General features: G+C 37.7%; 1 protein-coding gene, 1 long non-coding RNA gene and 1 other non-coding gene across 3 annotated transcripts in view; 1 reads left to right on the top strand and 2 right to left on the bottom strand.

The window, feature by feature from the left end:
- LOC110378473 (prominin-like protein) overlaps nt 1-27,551 on the top strand; it is a 61,738-nt gene that overhangs the window by 15,926 nt on the left and 18,261 nt on the right. Inside the window, 2 exon segments of the mRNA XM_064042149.1 lie at nt 26,970-27,108; nt 27,423-27,548. Coding sequence (XP_063898219.1) covers nt 26,970-27,108; nt 27,423-27,548 — 265 coding nt within the window.
- On the bottom strand, nt 18,948-20,340 carry LOC135118966 (uncharacterized). The gene is made up of 2 exons (XR_010277891.1): nt 19,722-20,340; nt 18,948-19,228 (listed from the first exon to the last, which is right to left on the bottom strand). It is a non-coding gene; the product is annotated as an uncharacterized LOC135118966 (long non-coding RNA).
- Nucleotides 24,651-24,722, bottom strand: Trnap-agg (transfer RNA proline (anticodon AGG)). Its single transcript has one exon. It is a non-coding gene; the product is annotated as a tRNA-Pro (tRNA).

The following is a 27,551-nucleotide window of genomic DNA, read 5'->3' on the forward strand; positions in this document are numbered from 1 at the left end:
AATATTGACAATCGGTAGGAGGTATGTTAAATGTGGCAATTGAAAAAACCTTTCGAATGATAAATTATGGTATTTCGAATGGAGTAGACCAATATGCAAACATTTCGCCCAATTACCTTTGTGGTGGGATGGGTGATCTTGTCATAACGACGTCTTGCGTGTTTCGACTTTTTTTAACCCCCGACGCAAAAACGACGGGGTGTTATAAGTTTGACGTGTCTGTGTGTGTGTGTGTGTGTGTGTGTGTGTGTGTGTATGTGGCATCGTAGCTCCCAAACGGATGATCCGATTGTAATGCGGTTTTTTTTGTTTAAAAGGTATGTCAGTCGGGAGTGTTCTTAGCTATGTTTGGTGGAAATCGGTTCAGGTCTTCAAGGTCATCAGCTCGTTTGCTAGATGTGATAGGAATGTTACACGCTCAGTTTACTTACAAGTATATGTGGGATCTGAAATTTGAAACACTAATGTCTTTTGGAACCACTGAGCTGGTCTGCTGTTAGGGCACGAAGGTAGGAAACGTAACCCTGAACTGCCTTTTAGTAAACCCATCGAGTTTGGGCTCGTTGAATTTGTCTTGACGAGTTCTCTTCATGTTTCTAATTGACGAAAACCTGATGCTGGAAATGGGATGTGGCGGATGAAACCCTGAAATGCCGGAATGAAACGGATAAACCGATTTATATTTTTGCTGAAAATGTCCAAAGGTTAATCTTTATTGTTTCTCAATCTGTGCAATTCTCCCAGAGCCAGTTTGTCATGAGGATTGTTAAACAGCTTCCTTTGGCTGAGATTGCATATAGCGACCCCATCTTAAGATAAAATAAATTGAATGAAATGAAATGAAATGAAATGAAATGAAATGAAATCGTTTATTTTGCAAGTTGGACATTACATCACTTTTACACGTCATTTTAAGAATGCTGAGGTCGGCATTTCCTAATGACTGATCCCTGAGAAGAAACGCCGAAACAAACTCAAGGGTCATAGTCTCTTTTAAAGTCCAAACATGTTATAAATCAAGTAATATCATGTGTGAGTGTCACCATGTACGCGGTCTGGAATGGCCTTTTGAGGAAAGAGCCACATCAGGCTGGAGCTGACCAGTCCCAACAGACGGCACGCATGCATCAGTCGTCGTGTAGCTCAAACCATATCTTAGGGAGCTCAACGACCTGTCACACGACGATACCAGATCTGCAGAACATTTGCGTAGGCCATTCAAAAATACTCAAACCCGCCAGACAGTATTTATGTTATAAGAATATATAATGTTGCTCGCATACACGATACTCACATTCACAATAATAATAATAAAAAATAATATAAAAAAAAATACAATTATAATATATAAATGTCAATAAACAATGTCATTAATAAAATGTTATCTGATGATAATATATATTTAAATGTCAAAAGTAACAATACACAGGCATTTGAAAAGATATCACTCACTAAGCGAGCAGCTCATTCCCAAGCTTTTTTATCATTTAAATAATCAGATATTTTGTAATATCCTTTTTCAAAAGTTTGGATTTTATATGATTTTAAATTTCTTGATAGGCAAATCACGAACCGCTTTGGGAAGTTTATTGTAAAAGCGTATACATTGACCCATGAACGAGTTGCTTACTCTGTGGAGGCGAGTAGCATGTACAGCAAGATTATGTTTATTCCTAGTATTTATGCTATGAACATCAGACATTTGAACAAAGTCTGATATGTTTTTATGAACGTACATTAAATTTTCAAAATGTATTGAGAGGCAACAGTCAGAATATTTATTTCTTTGAATTTCTCTCTGAGAGAAACTTTTGGACCCAGATTATAAATGGCTCGAACAGCTCTTTTCTGTAAAATAAATATAGTTTCAACATCCGCACAGTTTCCCAAAGGAGGATCCCATACGTCATTGAACTATGAAAGTAGCTAAAATAAACTATTCTGGCTGTGTCCACATCGGTGATTAGACGGATCTTTTAATAGCATAGGCGGCGGAACTAAGTTTTCCTGACAGTTTAACAATATGTGGGCCCCATTGGAGTTTGGAATCAACGGTCAAACCAAGAAATACCGTTGACTCAACAGGCTTCAACTCTACTCCATTTAGTTGTACATTAGTTTGTAACTGCCTTACGTTGGGCGTTGAGAATTTAATTAACTTCGTTTTAGACTCATTTAAAAGAAGATTATTGACATTAAACCAATGAACAACCTTAGAGAGTGCATTGTTAACTTCGTCAAAATTGTCGAGTTGGCGCTTGATTTTAAAACGAGTGAAGTATCATCAGCAAACAACACAATCTTGTGATTATCCCTTATGTGATAAGGAAGGTCATTAATATAAATAAGGAACAAAAAAGGGCCTAGAATTGAACCCTGCGGAACCCCCATGGTGACCGTAGATCCAGAAGACCTCTTACCGTTGACATCTACCTTCTGAATTCTATTATGCAAATAAGAAGTCAGGAGGTCAAGAGCCTTATTTTTGATACCATAGTGGTGAAGTTTCCTGATGAGTATATCATGGTGCACGCAATCAAAAGCCTTGGACAAGTCGCAGAAAATACCGAGCGCATCCTGCGAATCCTCCCAGGCCTCGAATATATTTTTAAGCAATTCCACGCCCGCATCCGTAGCAGAACGACCCTTGGTAAATCCAAATTGTTTAGTGTGCAACAAATTGTTTCTATTAAAATGGCTCAACAATTGACGTAATATTAACTTCTCAAAAATTTTACTCAAAGTGGGTAAAATTGAAATTGGCCGAAAATTTGATGGATCGGTTGTACTACCAGATTTAAACAATGGAATTACTTTACTAAGTTTCATTAAGTCAGGAAAAACACCAGATGCAACACAAGAGTTAAACACAGTTGCTAAATAAGGTGAAATTATTTCAATTATCGATGAGATTATCTGAACTGACAATCCCCAAAGGTCAGCAGTCTTTTTTACATCGAGATCTTTATACGCTTGAATAATATCCTTAGAGCTAACAACTGAGAATTCAAAACCTTTGTCACATTCCGCAACACAATTTTTTAATATTGTAAAAGCCGAACTGGAAGACGACATAAGAGTTCTGGTTGTTAAAATAGGGATATTGGTGAAAAAATTTTCAAACTCAGATGCTACCCCCAAGTCCGACTTAACGTCTACATTGTTTATTTTTAAGTGGAAGTCTCGATTCCGTACAGTGGATCGGCCTATTTCTGAATTGATTATATTCCACGTAGTTTTTATTTTATTACCAGAAGCTTTTATTTTATGTTTTATGTGTATTGATTTAGCGGAGGTGCAGGCTCTTTTAAATATTTTTGAATAGTTTTAACATACTGTTTAAATGTTTCATCTTGATTGAATGATCTTTCATAGTATAATTCAAATAACTTCTGTCTACTTTTGTAAATACCCGGCGTTGCCCAATCACTAAATGTTACCTGATCACAAACAGATATGGACTTAGTAGTAAAAACTTTTTTAAATTCACAATTAATTAAGTTGAATAAAAGGGTGTAAGCTTGATCAGGATTATCATGATAGGGCAATTCAGGCAGTTTTTCAATCAAGTTATTTTTAAAAGTTCCAACCGATGTTTGTTTACAGGAATAAAACTTACATTTTTCTCTGAGCTCTGATAGTTTTCATGGGAAAGGTAACTAATTGACCAGAGTGATCAGAATCTAACACATTTAAAATATGTTTGTTTAAAGGTTTTAAGTTAGTAAAAATGTTATCTATACATGTAGCACTAGTGCTAGTTATTCTAGTCGGCTCGAGAAATGTACTGTACAAGTTGTATGATTGAAACAGAGTTATAAAATTATTAACAATAGCAGTATTTTCCAGTATATTAATATTAAAGTCTCCACAGACGACAACTGTTTTATTATTGTTAGAAATTTTGAATAATACATCTTCCAGATGCTTCTCAAAAATTGTATATGTTGCACATGGGGCCTGTATACACTCATTACAATGAACTGCTCAAGCTCAACGCATGATATCTCAATTACTCGCTCAACAGAAAGGTTCACAATATCCTTCCGTTCTTTGAATTTAATAGTATTGCGAAGAATTATTAGAGAACCACCACGTATTATATTTACTCTGCTGTACGAGCTGCCTACACAATGGTTCTTGAAGCTAAACATGAACTGATGCTCTTTAAGCCAATGCTCAGTTAAACATAAAATATCTATATTATTACAGTTCATGAACAACTCCAATTCCAATTCTTTACCAATCAAACCTTGAATATTTTGATGGAATATATTCAGATTGTGTTTGTTTCTAGTATTTAAACTCAAAGGGTTTGATGGATTAGAAGTAACAACATTATTTGTGGTATTTATATTTGAACATATAATTGCATTTATGTCACAATTCAAAATAATTGATTGACTGCTAGAGATTGGCTCTATTGTCTGGTGGTGGAGTTTAAATCACTTGGAACTAATTCCAAGTTCTGTGAAAAAAATAAACTAGACTGCTCAATAGGAGCAGTATCGTTAGCCAAGCATTTGGCTTTGTTCAAAATACAATAAAATAGCGATTTTGCTATTTGTCCTTTATAAAAATTACAAATATAATAATTATCATTTGTCATAAAATAATTATTACTAATGAGTACATTAGAGTCAATAAAATGGAATTTTTCATTATACAATGTCATAGTTTGCAATTTAAGATTGCATTTATGTCTATGGTTATTTTCTGTCTGCGACAAGCCCTTGCCATAGGGAAAAGCATATAAAACTATTTTATTTACATTTAATTGCGATAAACACTCAAAGTATTTAATTACTGTTTTAACAGTGGCATTTCCTCTTCTCCCAATTAGTACAACTAAAGTAGTAGTTGGACAGTAACTACTGCTTAATATTTTGTCTAATATTTGTTCATAAGTAGCTTCAGGCATGCAATAGTTTATTACCTGGTCACCTAAATATTGATGTAATTTGTGACACATGTTTTGTCCAATTTCATCACTAAACATTACTATTTTGTTACAATTATTATTTTCATTTTGTATTAATTTTATTGTTTTTTGTGTGTCGAAGGAAGTACTTTTTTTACAACCATCTAATTTAATACAATGAGAAGATTGATGAGAATCATCTAACCCTGAACAGCCTGGCAGATCTTGTTCACAACCTGGTGTGCGATTGTTTGTCAATGAATTAAACATTTTCTCATTCTCACTACACAGATCCACCAAGCCGTTCATTGCCAGTATGTACTCACCCATTTCTCTTTGTGAGGTTTGATATTTGCATGTAACTGCCATCAATGATTCTTGTAAATGGAGAATCCTTGACTGCAGATCCTGTATATCAACCTCATATTCTTTTCTACTATTGTTGAAATTTAATTGTAATTTTTTACAACTGTTAAAAGATTTGTGGTTTTTGGTGAAATTATTTTTGTTACTTTTTATTAATTTTTGAGTCCTTTTAATAAATTTATTTATTTTGACATATTTCTTTACTTTGTTTTTGCTGCCAATAATTTGCTTTACCTGAGATATTGATGCAAAACTATTGTCAGTAGTCAGGTCAATGGTTACAATTTGAGAACTATTATTCAAGAGTGAGTCAGCAGACCGCACCGGAGTGGTACCAACCAGTTCCTCAAACAGTGCATTGGTTTGCTCTGTCTGAAGTTTCTGGCTGGTACTTTCCATCCTGATAATAGTATCCTGGGCTTCACTCAACCTACACTTCAGTTCAGCGTTGTGTTTGAGAGTTGTGTCAAACTCATCGCTGCACCGGTCAAACTGGTCAACAATGTGTTGGAGCTTATCCCGTTCTTCTGTGATGTTAACTAATTGACAATGTAGTTCTGCCATCTCACTCTTGAGTTTACTATTATTGTTTAAAATTTGAAAGAATGAAAGAAGGAAAAATTAAGGAGCTCCTTTAAAAAGCATGAAATAAAATTAAATTATAAATTTAAAAAAACCCCCGACCCAAAAAAAGTACGCAATAATTATGACAAAAGGTTAAAAACGCTAAACCCTATAAAAGCAAAAATAACTTTTAACACTACGTAAACTAAATTTTGACGTGTCGGGGGACCGCTTTTTACCTTCATAAATACTTACCTAAATCAAATGATACCTACCTAATTACAACATTCGTTTAAAAAAAAAACACGTATCTAAAGTAATGAATTAGAGCGGTCCCCCGACACGGCAAAATTTAGTTTACGTAGTGTTAAAAGTTATTTTTTGCTTTTTATAGGGTTTAGCGTTTTTAACCTTTTGTCATAATTATTGCGTACTTTTTTGTATGGAGTGATTTATCTGTTACGTAGTAACTATTTAGTAATCTGTGGGTGGTGCAGACAGAATTCAGAAAGTCTGACATCAGTTTTACCAAGGGGTATCGGGTGGCCTGGGCAACTAGATAGAGATAGCGGACGTAGAACACTGACACTCATCTATATTAGGTTAGACAGCAAGCCGGGCTCCACATAGGGAAAGGCTAGTCACATTATGAATGTCAGAACAGAATACAAGGAGCAGGAAGGTTGAATCAATCGCACTCATTGCAGAATAGTGCCCTCCGTGGGAGCATTAGTCGCGCGAGGGGACCTGTTGCTCCGAGCGCGGTGGCACTAGCCGTAATATCGTGCCAATGTCCGAGCCGGCCTTCAGGCGAGAGTTTGCCGCGCCGGCCTAACCTGACACAAATGACTGAAGTATTGATAGGACTATTACAGCTGAGTTTTTCCGCATCGAGGTAAATAGGTCACTGCGGCGGTATAAAGTACCGAGAACTGTGTCCTCAGCGTTTAATTTCCCTAAAGGTCATGGCATACATGAACGGCGATAAACTTGTCATTTGAATTTGATTCTTACATCTCCATTTATTAAAAACAAATGAAAATCCATGTTGTCACATGGTTGTCTTTACATGAATGTTGCTGACAGGAAGGATATTTGAATACTACGTTTTGACATTCATTCTTCTCGTCCGGGTTTTCACTGAATATCAAGTCGGCAGCTATGCATAAGTCACAGCATTGAATGAACACCTCATTTACTATTGAGCGGTATCGTATTTGTGACATCCTGCAGGTAATTTCCGTCAGCGTCCTCATGTCCTCTTTATTTTAAACAGTTGATGTTGCAGTGACAAATACGCACTCATATAGGATAATAACGCAAACGCCACAGCTACACCGTCTGTAAAGATTTTATTTATACTGGCTATACTATAATGGTCAACAATGACTAAGTACCTAAGCGTGATTCAATTGGCTCAGCATTTTCAGCATTTTTCCTTATTTGTTAATAAGTTTTGCAAATATTGACAGGAGTTCATAAGATGAGCAATAATAATATTCTACTACGTGTTATATTATGTGGGCGGCCCTGACGAAGCCGTGGGGCGTACAAATTAGGAACAGCCGGGAGAGACGGCGCTGGCGACGCTGGCAACTGGCTCTCTAAGGGTCTACCCATATTTATCGACGTGAGCGTCGCTCGAGCCGAGCCGATGTGAATGGTAATAGCAACACCATTATAACGTAGACATAAAGACTTTTTTAAACGGTGTTTGCCGATTCCGCGTCGATAAATGTGGGGACTACGTTGGGACCCTAAGCTTAACACGCGTGCTTTACGGCCGTCGCACACGTGGACAATAACTGTCCGTTCGTTAGGTTTAATGAGCACAATTTGTTGGAAAAGCTAATGGCCCAAATGTTATTAGTTAGTTTTATTAAATCTAGCAAAATTTAAAAATGATATGTAATTAAAATTTATTTATTTATAAGTGAAGAGGCAAAGTTTTGACAGAATCGGGCAGGGAGATTACTACCAAAAATCAAATTTAGTGACGAAATCACATGTCTAGATTGTTTTAGTATTTAAGTATATAGAGAGATAAGTATAATAAAGTACCTTCTTAAGTTAATTTTTATCTAGTGTAAGTTATCCTAGCGTATTTTTATGTTTTTATACTTTTGTTTATTTGTGAACAGTGTTGTGGGCTAGAATATTGTTAATTTTAATTATGCATGTTTCTGCCGTGACAGAAGCCATGCTTGCTGCATGTTGCGTGCTTACATTTTAAACGTACTGAGTTACACACAAATTCACATAACAATAAATACGCGACGTACGTTTGGGAACCCCAGTATATTACTCAATACTCAATACTTTTATTGCTTTCCATGTGTATTCTTAGATGGTAGTACTTATAAATAGTTCACATGGACCCTGTCGGGCACAGCAAAATAAGTGGGATAGGAGAGAGGAAGCTCTTATCGGCTATGTTACTTATTATTGTTGACTAAGACTAAAGTAGTTATATAGGCAAATAAATTACATATTTATATTTTAAAGGTTTTTTTTTTTTTTAATATATTTTTTATTTAAACACTTAGGGCCTTACTACAAAAACTTTAAACCTTTTTTTGTGGTAAGACGGTTAATCTACACTGTAAACTTCGAAGCTGTGTGTGTGCGCGTATATGTGGGTGTGTGTGTGTGTGTATGTGTGTGTGACTGTTTATGTCTTTATATTTTTATCATTTAGGTATTCGTTAACGGAATAGTAGCATTTACTTATAAGAAATTGTCTAAGTTTTTTTTTAAATATATATATTAATTTTATCTTCTCTTTTTATTTGTGCGGTTAGTATTTGGGAAATATTCTAGCGATCGTTAGCTTTTTTAGCCTAGTAAAAATTACCAAATTAGAACTCATGGTATTACATAATTGGTAACAGCTGCTAAGTAGTGACAATATATAATATTAAGTCTAAAGTGTATTTTTAAAGCGTCCATATATTTTATGACAGACAATAATAGGAAAAAATGGATTTATTTCATAATGTTTTAGGAATCTTTATTTGGTGAATGGATTAATATCCATTTTGGTAACCGTTAAGAATTTTTTTGCTTGCGAAATTGGTACTTACTTTTTTGGGCGGCGTTTAAACACATGCCTATACATATATCTATAGTTTGTGAGAACATCATGAGATCAAAACTTAGGGTAACTAAAAAATATATATTAAAATAGAGTAATAGAATAACATAACATTTTACGTAACATTTTGTCAATAAAATTAAGAATTTAAACTTGCACTGAATGAAACTAACTTTCGAAATTTTAACTTGTTCGTCAGTTATGATGAGTTCTTAAATATCAATGAGGTTTTATGGAATACACCCTTCATTCTACAATGGTTTTCCAGCAATATTTAGGAAAACAATAAAAACGCGCCACTGCTCGTACGCAGTTCTATGCACTCAGTGTAGCCTCGTCTTTGTCGTCGTTAATGTTGTGCACATCAAAGCGGCCACCGGACCATCTGTTTCGTGTGCTATCTGGCTCATGGGGTTACAGTTACAACTAAAACAACATTACAGTTACGGCCTGAGATCGCTCTCTTTCACCCAGTGACTCATGCCCACTGTCGCACACAATATCATAAAAGGATCTTATGTCTTGGCAATAAGTTGCAAATTCGAGTGTCCTTAATGAGTACAAAAAAGCGACTAGTTCGTGGTTACCGCGCGACCGTTGAGCACAGTCATTCGAAAACTATTGGAAGCTTCTCGTTCGCTTAATTCTACTCGATACTTTAAAAATAATAATATTTACCTGAACGGACATATATTTTGACATTTATATGTATTTAGGTTCTGTTATTTAACATCTTCATGTTATATGACACATCGTTAGAGAACAAAAAGTGTTGATGACACTTTCAATAATCAAATAAGGTCAGTTAGAAGTATAGTGCGCAAGTAACTTGCACTGATATAGGCCATTTGGCAGCAGTGTTCAAACCATTCTTGACAGCAGTTCGTAAAGTATTATTATATCTAGACTAGATCACCAGTTAGTTATTCAATAAAGCATGTGCAATTGTGCAACTAATGACATATTCAGTGTATTTTTTTAAACATTTTGAATCAACAGTTCCGTGTTTAGTCCGATATTATCAAAGGCGAATGTGTCGTATGTTGCGCTGATAACGTGATCATTACAAAAAGCATGTTTATTGGCAAAAAACTGATTTGAAACCTGCTCTACAAAAACGCAAGAATTATTCAATAATCTTATCGGATGTTAACATCAAACCCACATTAAAATTAAATCTGAAATACAAACTGTTCGTGTTAAGAATAACAAAAAACAGAATAATGAGAAGGCCCAAAAGAATCATCGTACTGACCGCGGAATACGAGATGCACGGTACCAAGGTTCATTGAGATGCCTTTGTTGTATTGTAATTTGCAATCCTACACACTGGTATTGTTGAGTTATACGCAATTAGCTCCAGCAATTAGTAATGATATACCTTGCGTGCAATACAAACAGTGATGAATAGTTCAGTACCGTTCAGAAGAGCTTCAGACAATTTTTAGACTATCATGCACGGAAATGTTACTCATTAATAATTTGCAGCAACTTGTTCTTGAATAAACTATTGAGTTTGATTTCCGTATTTTTTTGGGTTCCGACGTAAGTTGCACACTACTAGAGCCCACACGAGTGTAATGCAAGAGGCGGGCTGCGCTAGAGACGTGCCGCGATTACCTCATTCAACGGTAACACGTCCCCACTTCTCTCTCGATGCTCATCATTCCATTAACTTGATTCTATCTCAAACCAATAAAAGTAATTGAAAAAATCCAAATATGTGTTAAAAATTTAAACAAAAACAGTGTATTGACATATAAGTATCTTGGAACAATTTCATTATTTCAGAATTCGCAATGTACCCAGTGTAGGTTTTTGCAATTTTTGTCACAGTCTCGTCAATAATATTGGTAATGTCAATACTTTGAGATACTGGTAATTTTAATGATCATTAGATCATATTATTATCCATTATAGATTTGTGTGATATAGAAACATATCCCACAAATAATGCTTGCGTCTCGTCGAGACATTTGCCAGGCTCGTTGATCTCTTGATTATCCCCATCCAATTTATCAACCCTTCCTGCCTCGACATCGATCGAACTCGGTCCCCTGTGCGCCCGGTGTCCGCCAGATATCGCAATAAGGTTTACGGCGGCTTTTGTTTATATTTCACTCAGCTCCGACATAACCAGGTCTGGGTTCGGAGCAAAATGCCACCACAGGAGATGATTGTTTCATTACACCGCGTCGATTCGTTACATTATGAGCCAAACTTCTTGTATAAATTCAACTATATTTATAGCTTTCTGGTAAAATTGCATTTAGTCATTTCCTAACACTCGATACCTCGGTAATCAAAATTGAGCACACAGTTCAAAAACAACCTTGTACTCTTGTACTTATAAAAAATAAGTTTTTATTTTTTTATAATCACAATACATTATTATAATTAGCGATATACCTTCTTTCCTGTTTTCCTGTGTTTCTGTTTTAATCGGAACTCTAGTTAAGTATACATAGCCAAATTGGATAATAACTTAAAAATAGGTTCAATTAAAATGATTGTGTGTGTACGTTTTTCTTTAGTAACTCTTTGTTAAATCTTGCTACTGTATGCATAGCTAGTGCTAACTGCTAACTAGGACTGACGGGCTTGTTTGTGTCATGCCGATAGCTGAAATTTTGCTGGTTTTTACGCATATCTTTAATCAGCAGATTCTGCCTGTCAACACCAACTAGTACAAATTATACCGATTACGACGAAAAAGGTCGATTGATCTATCCATTTATACGATTGATATTGATCTATTTATACAATTTAAAAAAATATCCTGTTGACTAATCGTCATATCATTTCCGGTACCTGATATCAAATTACCAACAAGTATAGAACTCTGTTTTAATTGTAAGTGATTATAGATCCTAAAAGGGAATTACACATGCTGTTATATAAAAATGACTAGCTTCCACCAGCGCGGCAGCGGCTTCGCCCGCGTCAAGTTCGGTTATATCGCGTATCTAAGAGAACTCTTCAAAAGTCCTTGATAGAAACTATCCTATGTTCTTTCTCAAGGTCAACTCTATCTTAGTACCAAATTTTACTAAAATCAGTTCAGTGGTTTAGGCATGAAAGCGTAACAGACAGACAGAGTTACTTTCGCATTTATAATATTAGTAGGGATAATGTATAAGACTGTTATTATCAGGCAGCAATATGATGAATACTTTGATCAGTGTCGTTGTATAGATAATGTTCGTGTTTGGGAACACGTGTCCCCAATACCAGAGCAGTTTGATGCTAATAAAGCAGGCGCTGTTACAGTTTCCACTCACGCCATTGATAGTATGCCATCGATCGTTTTAGTGAGGTCGTGCGTTGACCCCTGCCCTGCACATCACGGCACATGCTGTCTTGTTCAACACTGTACTGTTGCTGCCTCACGCGGAACAGTACTACAATGCCTGCTATTGTAATGCTTCCAATTTGATGACCTTATTAGGCAGCACCTGTGTACAATGTAATAGCACGCGACTCTCACCGGCGGGCGCTGTAACAAGAATTACCGCATTACAAGCTGTACAACCACTGCCACACTTCTGTTGTACTATTAGCTGTTTCAGCTATGCGTCTATTGATAAGTCAGCTAATCAGGCAACCAGTAAATTGTACGCTTATGCTGTATTTTGATCCATTTACATCCAAAGAAAAGTGCATAACATTGAATTGCAATTTTCCTATGTTTTCGTAAGACTATTCAGTAGAATATATCTAGCTAGGAGAGTATTGATGTATACAGCCATTTTTACCAACTAAGGCAAGGATTTTGAAGACAGGGTCATTATAAACATAAATGCTATTGTGGATTTACTCGTGTCGTGGGAAAGTGAGACGCACGTACGCGCAGCTGAAAGCATTTCTACGATATCGTTTGGTATTGTCGAAGCAGGGCATTGCACGGCCGCTTTCCCAATACCGGCACAGCACAGCAAGAGTCACGACGTGGCGCGGGACTTCCCTAACACCAAGTATTATCGCGTCTTATCAACACTTTACTTCATTGTAGGTTTACCACTTAATACCCTTGTAATGTTAGTTTGTTTGTTTATTATTTGATAGTGCATGACAATAACAATAAAACTTTACTGAAAAATGTTACTTGTTATGTTATAATTCTTGATGCTACGTCATACATAACTAAGCCACCAACACGCAGTCAATCAACATACAATAAAAAACTTTGTAACGATACCAATGGCCTAGAACCGCCAGCTGCCTAATAGTATAAACACTAGTTTACCTTCAAACGTAGTTTGAAGTTTCCAGTATTACAATGACGGTGCCACTCGCTCTTCAGTGAACCTTTCTAGTGCCCAAAATACGTTCGGGAGAGGCACATGTAGGCCTAAAGTGTCCCAAAGTTCGCGACCCAGTGGCTCGTGCTCATCTCGAGGGGCATCTGAAGGGTCGGCGTCTAACTGACCCCTTTGCGCCTGTTCGCATGCATCACTAAGTTTTTCTGACACCCTTATAAAACTGTAAACACGTAATACACCCTCTCCTTTATCATAAAAAATGCCAGTTTTGATGAAATCTTTCGATGTGTGCGTTGTCATAACTTCGTTTGTTGTATGGGTTAGCAAGTGATTCATCTCAAATACCAGTTTAGACTTAATACCTTTATGGCGTTGTTTTCTTTGTGTCTGATATTTTAGTGCATTTGATATTGAGTTTCGCACGCCCTGTCCCTCGAGAGATACACCCTTGGATTTTTCTTGTTCATGACAGTGCCCCATAAATAATAAGCCTCTATTTCAATTGTTTCACTAACTCACTAAAATTCCCCACGATAACGCACAACAGAATGTGTTTTGATGTTATATTTTTTTTTGTTCCCAGGTAAGGAACCGAGCTGTGTTCTCAAAACAATTCATCAAGTAGTTTTACTCGAACCAGTGAGTAAAGCGAAACATTGCTGGGAGATCATCGAATCAGTCGGTTCACTTTAAATTAACAAAATATCTCCATCTCGCGGCGACTGTAGAGAGCATGTTCAAATTGATCATATTATTATGTTTGTAGTAATGGCTATCTACTTTATTAAAGTTATAGAGAACTGCAAATAAATATAAAGCAACGGTTCCAAACTGTACCTAGCTATATATTTAAAGAGCGTTAGGTGTCGATAGTCTGTTGTCGTGTGTACAACGTGCCTGCTACGATATACTCAAATGTAGATGTAGACATGGGCACTTGATAGCCCTTCCCAGAACCGCTGCCGCGATTACACCGACCACTTTTGCAAGACCCGCTTGCAGTACCTAACTTTATTATGTGGAATTTTCTATCAATGCGAGATCAACCAGGCCTGGCAGCCCGTGGCTGGCTGGAGCTGGCGATTGTGCACAATTAATGATCTGCCACCGAGCAATAAACGCTGTATTAATTGTCTGTATATGATTATGGTAGAAAACTGCACCAATAAAAAGAAGATTGATTATATTTCTCACATAATTTACAAACTGAATAGAAGATGTTACTTTTCTGTTATTTGTCGCAATATTATATCGGGTGTGTCGTACCTTATCACATTAAATCCTATCACATATATTTTATGATATCCTATAGCGATTTTTTTAAAAAATAACCTAATCTATTCAGTGGTTTAGCCACAAGTCATTTTTCGTTTTCATAGTTTACAACATGTGTAAAGCAGAGATAAAGTTAGGAGTATTGAATGTTTTGACCAGTTGACAAGAGAGAAATTCAGATGTTTATTATGACTGACTCTTACATGATTTCTAATTCTCGCACATTTTTTTATATTTACTTCGTCTGCGTGGGCAATATAGAATCGTCAAAGTACTACTTATCCCTATCCCTAAATATTCATGCAAAATTTGAAGCAAATCCGTGCAGTACTTTTTGAGTTTACTCCGGACATACCTACAGATAAACAGACAAAAAATCTAAAAACTGCATATTTGGGTTCAGAATCGATTTTACAGATCACCCCCCAAGTATTCTTTACAAAAAATATTCGATGTACAGTTTTGACTTTCCTATGATTATATACTAGCTTCTGCCAGCGGTTTCACCCGCATCCCGTGGGAACTACTTCCCGTACAGGGATAAAAAGTAGCCTATAGCCTTCCTCGATAAATGGGCTATCTAACACTGAAAGAAATTTTCAAATCGGACCAGTAGTTCCTGAGATTAGCGCGTTCAAACAAACAAACAAACTCTTCAGCTTTATAATATTAGTATAGATTAGTATAGATGTTACAGTAAAAGTAATAAATCTGGATATTATACGTATATGTTACAGCCAAAGTAATAAGGCTGGATATTACATATACTAGAATTAATCACATTAACTAGCAATTTTATATAATATCTTCAAAGACTTGGATGATGTAATAAAACAAGTAGGTAAAGATTATATTTTTCATTTTAATTAAAGTGTCTGATAGCCGACCTTCATATAATTCGAAAAAGGCTAGTTATAGTTAGCCCAATGCAGGGCACCCCACAATAGTGGCGAAAAGTCCCCTTTTTGGGGTGTGACTCGGGCCACTGTACGGACGGCCCGGAGGACATGGTGAACCATACAGTCCAGGTGTGCCCTACCTGGGAGGGGCACCGCTATGTCCTCCTCGAGGCCATCGGCAGCAGTGACCTCTCGTGCCCGGCCCTGATTCAAGCCATGGTGCGGGGTGAGAGGTTATGGGAGAGAGGCAATGGGATGCCGTCGTCTCCTTTTGCGAAGCAGACTTGCTAGATAAGTTCACACCTCTCATCCCAGCTGCTGCCATGGACATGGAAGACACCACGGGCGCCAGGTGTCGAGAGACGACTCTCGACCACCGTAGGCGTGGGTCTGTGGGCGGTGAGTTCGGGTGGCTCATGGTCCTTCCGTCTCCTAGGAGACACGGGCCCGTGCCGGCGGGGCGCGTTGTTCCACGGGTTCCTCAAATAAATTCAGTTAACCCAAGTGGGTTTAAGTCACTAACAGTCTGACACTCCCTCATGCTTCTAACCCACAGCGGGAGGAGTCATTTGATGATTTATTATAAAAAAGTCGATAATAACTTGAGTCGTTTTAAAGGATAATCCGGAGTACGTTATTTATTCCATATTTTATTACTTTGGCTAACTTTGACCAGCTATTATGAATTATATCCAGATAAAGTGATTAGTTTGTCATATTGTCTAGTCAAAATATCTATTTAATCACTATGGCTGTAACATATATATAGATTAACGTATTCAATTTAATGTGGTTAGGTACTACGACACACCCGATATATAGACAGATACAACTTGGGTGAGTTTTTGGAGTTATAATTAGTAAGTGTCCGATTCTAAATGTGATATTTCGTTTCTATTGAAAAGGCTTTTCTTTTCTGTGTCTGTCGTGATTCAATTGTAATTGTTCACGACACAAACTTACCAGAAGGCATGTCCTCGAGTATTGTGTTATAATTGAAATAAGACGCGGTGTTGAATAATTCGCAATGGTTTCACTGTCGAGTTGCAGAATTGCTCCTTGACAGGGCAACTGCCACTGACACACCTGGTGAGACTGATCTGCTGACACAATCATTGCCTGCCTATGTAATACCGACAGCTGATTCATCACACTTCAACGTGATTAGCTACTTTCATTTCAATCTACTAGCGACAGACAGGCAGTTGAATTGTTTTCACAATAAAGTTATGAGTGGAAGCATTATATTTATTCAATAACATTGTTTTTTTTTATCAACTACGTATTTTGAAGTATGTTGTTGAAGTTGTTTGAAGTGTTGTTACAATAATTCAACTAAATTCGTAGAATGCTAAACAAAGTATAATGATTGGTGTCCCGGTATGATGCTCGTGTCCGCCGCCAAATGTTACACAAACAGACGGGGATTAGGTATCACTTGCGTCGGTAGTTCGGATCCTGTTTCTATACGAATACTATGAGTTGCTCGCCATCACACACCGGCAAACGCCACTGGTCAGCCTAATGAACTAGTGCAACGTGTCGTCACTATTAAATTCTGTAGCAGATACTAATCCAGTATTTTTTTTTGTACTCACACAGTTCGTTCTAGCTGCAGTGTGGGAGTATCCGCTTGCTTGATTAAACAGTCCGCTGAGCTGGGTTTTTGGGAACCAACCTAATACGTTATATAGTTTGAACCTATACACCATTATAATTTTTATTTTAATATTAGAAATAATTAGAATATAGCAAAGCTTTTCTTGTTGACAGTAAGTTTAATAAAATAAATAAAGTACTGATGACGAATCGGAACCATTTTATGAATGTAGGCAGTTTGATGTCGGAAAGCGATCTATTAGGCGGCAGTTATTTACATGTAGTTGTTGAATAAGAACGTATGTAGGCATCCCGGTGTGTGGCAATGTTCGCGTGGCGGCGCTCCAGCTATCGATCCGCTGCACCGGCTCACAAAGGGCCTGGCGATGGCGGTGCGGCGGCAGCACCCCCCACCGCCCCGTCGCTCCGCCTCCGCGCTCTCTTGCCAGGGGTGTCCTATTGTTTCTGCCGAAAGTTTCTACTTGCACTGTCTTGTGCTTTGGCGGCATCTTGATTCTGAGGGTATTGTAGTTTTTTTTTTTTTTCAATAAAAGAATCACTTAAAATAACTTTGTTTAATATGTTTGTCGGCTGTGTCGTTTGTTTGTTGTGACCGAAACGTCCACAAACCACCACAAACAAGTGAATAGAGACTAGGAGGAATATTTATTTGCATATCTAGAAATTGCGATAAAGACACCACTAATTTGGTATATCCAGCTACACGTCCCGTCGAGCCGAGCTCCACCCCTCAGCAACAGGTACTTACAGAACGAATTTGGACACAGTGCGATGACCCCTGGGTTCGTTCGCCAAAATTAATAGGTTTTCTGCAAGAAATTGGTTTAGATTTATTTTAGTTATCGGTTTAATGAGCATTATCAGGAGATCCCGTAAGGTGGAGTGACTAGGATACCTGGCTCTCACCCAGGCTCGGGTTCGTTTCCCATTACGGGAAGTATTTTTGTTATTCTATTATTATTTCTCAAAAATGAATGACATTAATTTTGTTGATTATTTTTACAAATAAACTTCGTAATATTGATGCTTTTGAAGTATTTTCTGGTAAGTTGTGAGGGTCATTTAGTGAGGAGCTCTCAACGGAGAGTCGCCTGTCGCAACGTGGAGGGTACTTTACCAATAATACCTATCTGGATATAATGAGCGACTCGGACTCCAAGCTCCTTTACAAGTGACCCTTCACTTTCATTCTTACTCGAAGTTTTCAATAAGGTTCCCGTCCCAAAATTGTGAAGTACGCAACTCGAAACACGCTTTCTAAGGCTTGCCTGGCATATTTGTTGAGTTCATATTTTTATTACGGACTATACTTTTACCCGCACCAAAAACTAGTAGGTATCTTAAGTGGTTCGCATAATTAAGTACAGTACACTAACAGAATTAGTGCGTCGATTAATTACCAACTGTAAAAAAGGGGTTAATAAATAAAACGATTAGTGGTTACATCATCACCGGCCACACTGTAACTAACCTCACGGAACACAAGGTTGCACAAATAATGGCCACTGCGGCTTACACTCAAATTACAATAGTAATTCATGACCTTACAACTGCCACCCGGAAAAGTGGCGCTAGATTCACCCAGATGTTAGTATTTTAGACGAGAGATGAAAGAATCAGATATGTAGCGTCGACATTACGAACGGCGCTTAGAGCCTGGCACGTACCTCTGCCGTGCAGCCGAGCAGTAACTGTACCGGTTCGGTCGCATCATCGCTTGTGACGCGATTCGGATCAAGGCGAGACGACTCCACCTTATTTATATTTGGCTTATTATTTTCCGAGTGACTAATAACTTAAAAGTCGACAAATGTTTGAAGATGGTAGAATTTAATTTGGATTCATTTTATTTAGCATAAAACCTTCAATTAAAAAACATTGTATTAAAAATTGAAGTTAGTGACGAAAACGAATCGCTGCAAAACCGACTCCTCGTAGTCTCAAAGTCAAAGTCAAAATCGTTTATTGAAAATAGGCTAGATTCTAGCACTTTTTCACGTCAAAAAATACAAAATGACAGCACCCCCAAAACGCCCCCCTTTCACCACTTCCTAGTGTTATGGCTGGGAAGAAGAAGTGGTGAAGAACAAACTTCCCAGCAACACAGCTGTCTATTACAATTTAATTATAATTAAATTACAATTATACAATTCAATATTAGTCGCAAAATATATATATATAAAAAAAAACACTTGTTGTCCACTTCAGAGCTGCCATCTGCGTGTATCTGTGAAATAATCATTCATGTTATAATAAGCCTTTTTAATCAGAATATCCTTAATTTTGATTTTAAAAGAACTGTCCGTTAGTTCTAGCAAATGAACTGGGATTCTATTATAAATGCGTATACAAAGGCCCACAAACGAACCGTGCACTTTATGCAATCGATAGTTGGAAGCGGTTAATTTATGTTTATTTCTAGTGTTGAAATTTTGCACGTCACTCTTTTTACTAAATAACTCTATGTTTTGCCTTACATATATTATATTGGCATAAATATATTGAGACGCCACAGTCAGAACACCAATATCCTTAAACCTTTCCCTTAGGGAGACTCTAGTACCTAGTCGGTATATAGCACGGATAGCGCGCTTCTGTAACACGAAGACATTTTCTATGTCGGCAGCATTGCCCCACATAAGAATTCCGTAGCACATAACACTGTGGAAATAACTAAAGTACACTAAACGCGCCGTGGCTACATCGGTGAGAGCTCTTACCTTTCTGACAGCGTACGCAGCAGAGCTTAGTCTATTCGTGAGGCCAGTTATATGCTCACCCCATTGAATTTTGGAGTCTACAGTTATTCCTAGAAAAGTGGTAGCTTGGACCGTTTCAATTTCCTCGTTGTTTAAAACTACACTGGGGCCGAGATTTTTTACGTTTGGCAAAGCAAATTTTATACATTTGGTTTTCTTCGCATTCAAAACCAAATTATTGGCTGTGAACCAGTGCGTTACTAACGACAGACACGAATTCACGTCATCAAAATCTACTCTATTCCTATCAACTTTAAAAATTAGAGACGTGTCATCAGCAAACAATACTACATCACACAATGATTTTAAATAATATATCAAGTCATTAATGTACACAAGAAATAAAAATGGCCCTAGAATCGAGCCTTGCGGTACGCCCAAACAAACGGGTAGATTGGAAGATTTGACACCATTAACGTCAACACATTGCATTCTGCCGCTTAAATATGAGCTAATAACACTAAGTGCGCTATCTCTAATGCCATAGTACTTAAGCTTCTGGGTAAGCGTTTCATGTTGGACGCAGTCAAACGCCTTAGAAAGATCACAAAACACCCCAATTGCATTCTGCGACTTCTCCCACGCGTCTTGTCTGCCCTACCCCTAGAGTGCAATTCAAAACCGCGGAGGGGCGAGGCGGCCTGCGAGCTTTTTTTTTAACGACCCCTCCCGCTGTGGGTTAGCAGCGGTGAGGGAGTGTCAGACTCTTACTGACTAAAAACCGTCGTGTTCCGTCGTAGGTCTTTTATGTACCAGGGCCGCGGTAACTGTTTCGAACAATCCCGCAGCCCCGGCAGGAGGCGCAGGTAGTTTTAACGCACGCCGCCGCGGCTGAAGCTGGCCGGCTGGGCCGGCCAGCAAGCCAAAGCTGCGGTGATGAGCGTGAAAACCATCTGCGAGGATAAGCTCGCATGGAACCGCCGGAGCCCCCCATCGCCGGAGCCGTGACAGAAGCCATGCTTGCTGCATGTTGCATGCTTACTTCCATGCTATTCGCCTATAATTTTGAAAATAAAAGCGGCAAAATATTTTTTCTTCTTGCCATTTTAGAGTTTATTTAAAAGTCGCGCAATATATTCATAATATAAACTAGTTTATATTTATTCTTCATACAAACAATTTTAAATAGAAACTGATTTGTATTATTTATGAATGCCCATTTTCTATTTTATTTTCATCATTAAGTTTTCGCTTAGATATCAATTCAGTTCCCAAAAGAAAAACTTGATGCTAGTTTAAATTAAAACGGACCTCATAACTGATATATTAATATGCTACCTTTTACTTTATGATACTCCTTATTAGCTGCCAACCCATTATAAATGGTACCCACTCTATTATTTTTTTAAACCTATATTCCCGTTTTACTTAGTCGCCGCGTTAAATACATGCCTAAATATTTTAAGTTGATTCGAGAGATATGGTTGATTGTTAAAATGTGTTACATAGGTTTTAGCTACGTAGATATTATTACGATTGATTTTTCATCTTTTGATCTTTTCGCTTGTCTTCCACAAGACTCTTGTCTATTATTGTACATAATCAAAGTTGCAACAGTCTTTCCATGATTGGATTGGAACTTAATGTAATTATGAAAGTGTCGGCAGACTCGTGACGCTTGCTGCGGTTTGATAAATAGATTTAGTTAGTTTCATTGTTTTTCAGGAACTGTTTATCAAAAGTCTGGCAATTCCAAGTGTTATCTTTTTTTGCCGTTAAAATCGTGCCTGTTGAAATATGTCAAAGCCATCATTATTTTATTTTTTCCTTTTATATTCTATATCCTTAATCCGTGTTTAATTTATTTTTACGCGGATTCTAAATAACTGTTGTATTTCCCCTTCCCTTTCAAAGCTTCGTCAATAGATTATATTGGGCAGCCTCGTTGGTCTAGTGGTCGCAAGCGCGGATGCTGTGCTCGCGGTCTCGGGTTCGATTCCCGGGTCGGGCCGAAATCGCTTTGTGGGTTTTCTTAAACTTTCACAAAGCACCCGTGTATTGAAGAGCACGTAAATGTCGGTCCTGCGCCTAATCTCTTTCCGGTCGTGTCGGATTGCCGTCCCATCGGGTCATGAGAGTGAAGGAATAGGGAGTGCACTTGTGTCTGCGCAAATGCTCGTGCACTATAATATGTCCTGCGCAGCTGGCTGATCTCCTTAGATGAGAACAGCCGCCGTGGCCGAAATCGGCCGTGGACGCCATTATTATATTGGGCTGAAAACAGAATGAGGTCATCATCATTAGTCGAGGCATAATCGTGAAGCCTTCAACATATTCACGAGTATGAAGTGCACGCAATTGCGCATTACGTAGCGTATCGCTTACGTTGGCCGGTGCAGTTAGGGCGCCCACCAGAGCGGTGCGCGCGCACGGCCAAGGTCCTCAAATGTAAATAACGTGTATTTTATTAAACATTAGCTCGTGCTCATTACATTGTTTCGTTGGCTATTGTAGTATTTTCGGGCTTTTTTGCCACTTCGTCGATTCCTTAATCAAGCAAACCTTTACCTATAACACTTTTTGCCGAATGGAAACATAGAATAATGAAGTTTGGGATTGTTATCTAAATGATTATCCTTTCCTCGAGGCGTCTTTAAAGACTCCTGCTTTGATCATGGTTCATGGAATGGAATCATGGTTAGTCCTCACGCAACGTTTTGATTTTTTTTTAAATTTAGAATTCATAAAGTCATTTATTATGGTCGCACCTACATACCTGCGATAACTTCAATTCAAGTCAAAGTCGAAAACGTTTTTTGAAACTAGGCTAGTTTTTAGCACTCTTTCATGTTAAATTTACAAAAAGACAGCACCCCCAAAACTTTCACCACTTCCTAGTGTTATGGCTGGGATGAAGTGGTAAAGGACAAACTTCCCAGCAACACAGCTGTCTATAACAATTTAATTATAATTAAATTACAACTTATACAATTCAGCTTTGTTTCAAATTATTCACAAATAAAATGAAAGACACTTTTTGTTCACTTCAGAGCTGCCATCTGTGAAATAACACTGGTCAACAAATTATTATTTTTTTTTGGTGCAAAGGTGAAATATACAATTTCAATTTCTTGTAGAATGTTTGATTAGCACGTCGGGATTACCTCTCTTAAATGACCAAAAACGCGTTTTTTTGTGAAAGTTGATGTAATTTTTTGGGGACAGCAGAATTTTCTAGTAATTTATAACTAAAACATTATATAGTACTACTTTCCCCGCATTAACGCCATTTTAATTTATATTTTTGCGAGTTTTTAGTACTTTAGGAGGGGTATATCTCTAAAACCCGACGTGCTAGTGCAACTTTATGTTCTGGACTTCGATTACGTATCAATTTTTCTGTACGAAATGATATATTTCACCTTTGCACCAAAATTGCTGTTGACCAGTGTAATCATTAACATTATATTAAGCCTTTTTAATAAGAATATCCCTAATTTTTATTTTAAAAGAACTGTCCGTTAGTAATTCTAACAAATTAACTGGGATTCTATTATAGATGCATTTACAAAGGCCCGCAAATGAACCGTGCACTTAATGAAATCGATAGTTGGATGCGGTTAATTTATGTTTATTTCTAGTGTTGAAATTGTGCACGTCACTATTTTTACTAAATATGTGTATGTTTTGCCTTACATATATTACATTGGCATACATATATTGAGACGCCACATTCAGAACACCAATATCCTTAAACCTTTGCCTTAGAGAGACTCTAGTACAGCGCGCTTCTGTAGCACGAAGACATTTCCTGTCGTCAGCATTGCCAACCACAAAAATTCCGTGGGACATAACGCTGTGGAAATAACTGAAGTACCTACACTAAACGCGCCGTGGCTACATCGGTGAGACCTCTTACCTTTCTGACAGCGTACGCAGCAGAGCTTAGTCTATTCGTGAGGCCAGTTATATGCTCCCCCCATTGAATTTTGGAGTCTACAGTTATTCCTAGAAAAATAGTAGCTTGGACCGTTTCAATTTCTGCATTGTTTAAAATTACACTGGGACCAAGATTTTTTACGTTAGGCAAAGTAAATTTAATACATTTGCCTTTCTTCGCATTCAAAACCAAATTATTGGCTGTGAACCAGTGCGTTACTTATAAAAGACACGAATTTACGTCATCAAAATCTTCTCTATACCTATCAACTTTAAAAATGAGAGACATGTCACCAGCAAACAATAAGAACTACATCACACTCATCTCATTCAATTGGTGAGACCATGCGGGTTTCTAAATTAGATAGATATTAGAAGAACTCTTTCTCCCATTTTGCCTGTCTATTAAATCTTCTGATCTGTAAAATTCGATGTGACAGCTTTATAAATTACTTGTTGTGAAGTTGTTTGAGAGGACCACAAGAGAATTCGATAATGGTCCATTGTTAATCACGAATTACTTTTGATTATAAAAACCGATAATGAATATTATGTAAATTTTGCATAACTTATGCTATTCTTTAACGTGTTTTCTTTCCTTGTTTAAACAATGGCCATTATAAGCGAGAAAAGATTGCTATAAGGCTAAGATATAATTGTGTTGGCTCGTATTGCTAATATGTAGAGCTTTTGATATATTATAAAAAACGTAGGTAATCTATAAATTAATTGATTGGAAGTAGTGGGTTAGAGTGCGACGTTTCGTGAGAACCAGCAGCTAGCTGCGAGGAAGTGTGTTGACCCTGTGCCGGTGGCTGGGCGTCAGCGGCGCGGAGACAAGATCAGCGCCCTCGGCCGCGTGCCGTGACGTTGTTATTGCAAATACATATACATACGTAATCTGAAACACATGAGAGCCTTCATAGCATGGTTAGTGCAAAAAATGGCATCAATGCTGTATTCGGTAGCAATAAAAAATATGACAAAAAAAAAAACGCAATATAAAAGTTTGGGCTCGTCCGGGATTTGAACCCGGGACCTCTCGCACCCTAAGCGAAAATCATACCCCTAGACCAACGAGCCAGTGTATGCTTACTCGAAATAAAGCAGTGTTTTCTATTGTCGCGCCATATACAAAGAATGGCAATAAAACTTATGTCGATTAATATTTTGGCGTGCAATTTCGTGAACTACAGAATTTAACTTGCTTGTTATATCTGGTTGGGTGTGTTGTAGTTGTAATGTGGGACAAGTTGCGGAGCTTGATTAAACTGATCATAACGGTGGCCACTTTCCTACGTACTAATAAATTGGTCTAACTAAACAGGCCATCACATCCACATGTGCTTTAGTTTTCGCGTTTCAATTTACACTTTAACGATACCGCTATAAAGCTTAATTTAGAGCAGTAACGTCGTTATAGGGCCATCATATGAATTCTCACGCTTGATGAGATGCAATTGAAAGAGCTCTTATGTTTGTAGAACAATGACAAGCCGTTCTAAAACCTTAACCGTCGTACCACAAAAACTTTTAAACTTCTGTTAAACACTTGTCTAAAAAATGAAATGATGTCAAATTATGAGGTTGAAATAAGGTCCCTTTTGCAGCTACACTTTTTTTTGTCAAGTGTTCAACAGATGTTTAAGTTTTTACTTTATAAAATGCAACATTGATTAAAAATCAATGTAAATACAAGAATAAAAAAACTAAAGTGATTGAATAATTATTTTCAGCAGTAAGCTGTATTTTTTTAATATGTATTTGTGTAAATAATCATATAAAAATTGTAACCTTCTTAAATGGACTATATGGGACGTTATCAAGATAAGGATTATTGATTACAATAATCTAAGTATGCCTAGGTAGGCCTAGATTTTATGAAACACACTGTAACCACACCACAGGGATGACATTCGTCAACATCATCATAACCTGAGACAACTAGGTTTGTTTGGTTTTCCCAAGTATGTTGGGGTCGGCTTCCAGTTGCATGGCGGCCAGACAAGCGCGGATCCAGCCCTCAAAAAAGGTTGTGGTCACAGCTACTAGAAAATCGGCTAAGTACAAATCGGAGCATGAACATGCTCATTAACAATCATACAAGTCGTTTATGAACTTTTGAATTAAACTATTTCCTTTTTTCTGAGCATCAGGACTTTGGCATTAGGAAAGAAAATAAACTTAGGAGGAAGTCGGACCCGATTTAAAAAATATACCGGGAGCAATCATTGCTAAAGCACCCCTATGTATACCCCTAAGATTGTGAGTAGTATTTTTTTTGCGCGATCGTAGCAAGCCGGAAAATTTTTAGATTTTGTTGTAGGTACCAAGTTATAAAACCAAAAGCGAAGACGCAGAAGGTAAGCGTATAAAGTTGCGCAAGCGAAGCGAGCGCAAAATTTTTGAGTTCTGTGCCACAAATTACCGAAAGAAATTATAAAAAAAGAACTGTGTAATTAAGAAGCTGCGAGCGTAGCGAGCGCAAAATTTTGGAATCTTGGAACACGAAATCACCCAAACAAGTTAAAAAAAGTAACTTCTGAGGGAAAAACCGCGAGCGTAGCGAGCGCGAAATTTTTTTGAGCTTATGGAACAAAACAGTACCAAAACAACTAAAAAAATTTAAATAGTGCCTATTGTAAATAATAATAATTGTATGGTAATAAACAGCTGTGTTGCTGGGAAGTTTGTTCTTCACCGCTTCTTCTTAACCAGAAAGTGCTGAAAGAGGGCGTTATGGGGGTACTATCCTCTTCTACTTTTAAATTTTAACTTAAACGAACATTTTCGACATTGGACTCAAATCACCGCAAAGTGAAGAAGCCGCGAATTTTTTGAGTTTTGGGACACAAAAGTACCTCAAAAACTAAAGCTGTTAGAAAAAATATGGTGACCTCGAATTAGTAAACAGCAGTCATAAAATTAAATGCAACAAAAAAAAAGTCTTATTTTGGTCCCTTGTGTTATGATCAGCCTATCGATTTCAAAAAACCGTAAAAGCGTGAGGTCACAAGTCTAATAAGGTTGTGGGCATGCCCATCGTGCCCACAACGGTGGATCCGCCCTTGCGGCCAGATGCAGCTGAGAAGTAGTGTTTTACAAAGAGCGCCTGCCTATCTGACCTCCTCAACCCAGTTACCCGGACAACCTAATATCACTTGGTAAGACTGGTGTCAGACTTCCTGACTTCTGCTGACTAATCGTAACGACTGCCAAGAATGTAAAATGGCAGCCGGGAGCTACAGTTTGAGGTGCCCTCCGAAACACAGATGACACATAGTTCATAATTAGTCTGATTGAATGTAATAAGTGATGGTGTTGTTGCAGGCATGGTGACGGTGTCGGACGGGCACGCGTACGTCAAGCCGCTGAAGGAGGAGTGGCGCGCGCTGCTCGTGCACTACGCGGGCCCTACCGCCGTCATCGTGGTCGCCGTGCTGCTCATCGCTATCCTGCCCCTGGCCGGGTAACTGTCTGCTGCATCATATTAACATCCAGCCCGCTCATAAATATACATATAATGCTAATGTTTAAAATTCATATTATTTTAATCACATACTTAAAATAAAAATTCCATGAACATTAAAAAAAAACCATCGTCAAAACAAAAAGAAAGAAATTAAAGAAAACCTAAATAGGCTAGTATTAGTCAAGAAAATTCTTGACAAATAGTCCACATAGGACTTGATATTGTTTTTTGCCAACCGGCAAAAAAATTACGCAGTCGTTAAATATAATCCTAATGGACTTATTCACTATTTTGGTGTCTCGTGCTTGTAGCCTGTTCTGGTGCTGCTGCTACTGGTGCCGCATGGGCAGGCGGCGGCGTCCCTTCGACCGCAAGTACGACGCTTGTCTCAAGGGAATCCTCGCCATCATACTCATCGGACTACTCACGCTCTTCTTGTA

The sequence above is a fragment of the Helicoverpa armigera genome, chromosome 2 (genome assembly GCF_030705265.1).
Source record: "Helicoverpa armigera isolate CAAS_96S chromosome 2, ASM3070526v1, whole genome shotgun sequence".
Lineage (NCBI taxonomy): Eukaryota > Metazoa > Arthropoda > Insecta > Lepidoptera > Noctuidae > Helicoverpa > Helicoverpa armigera.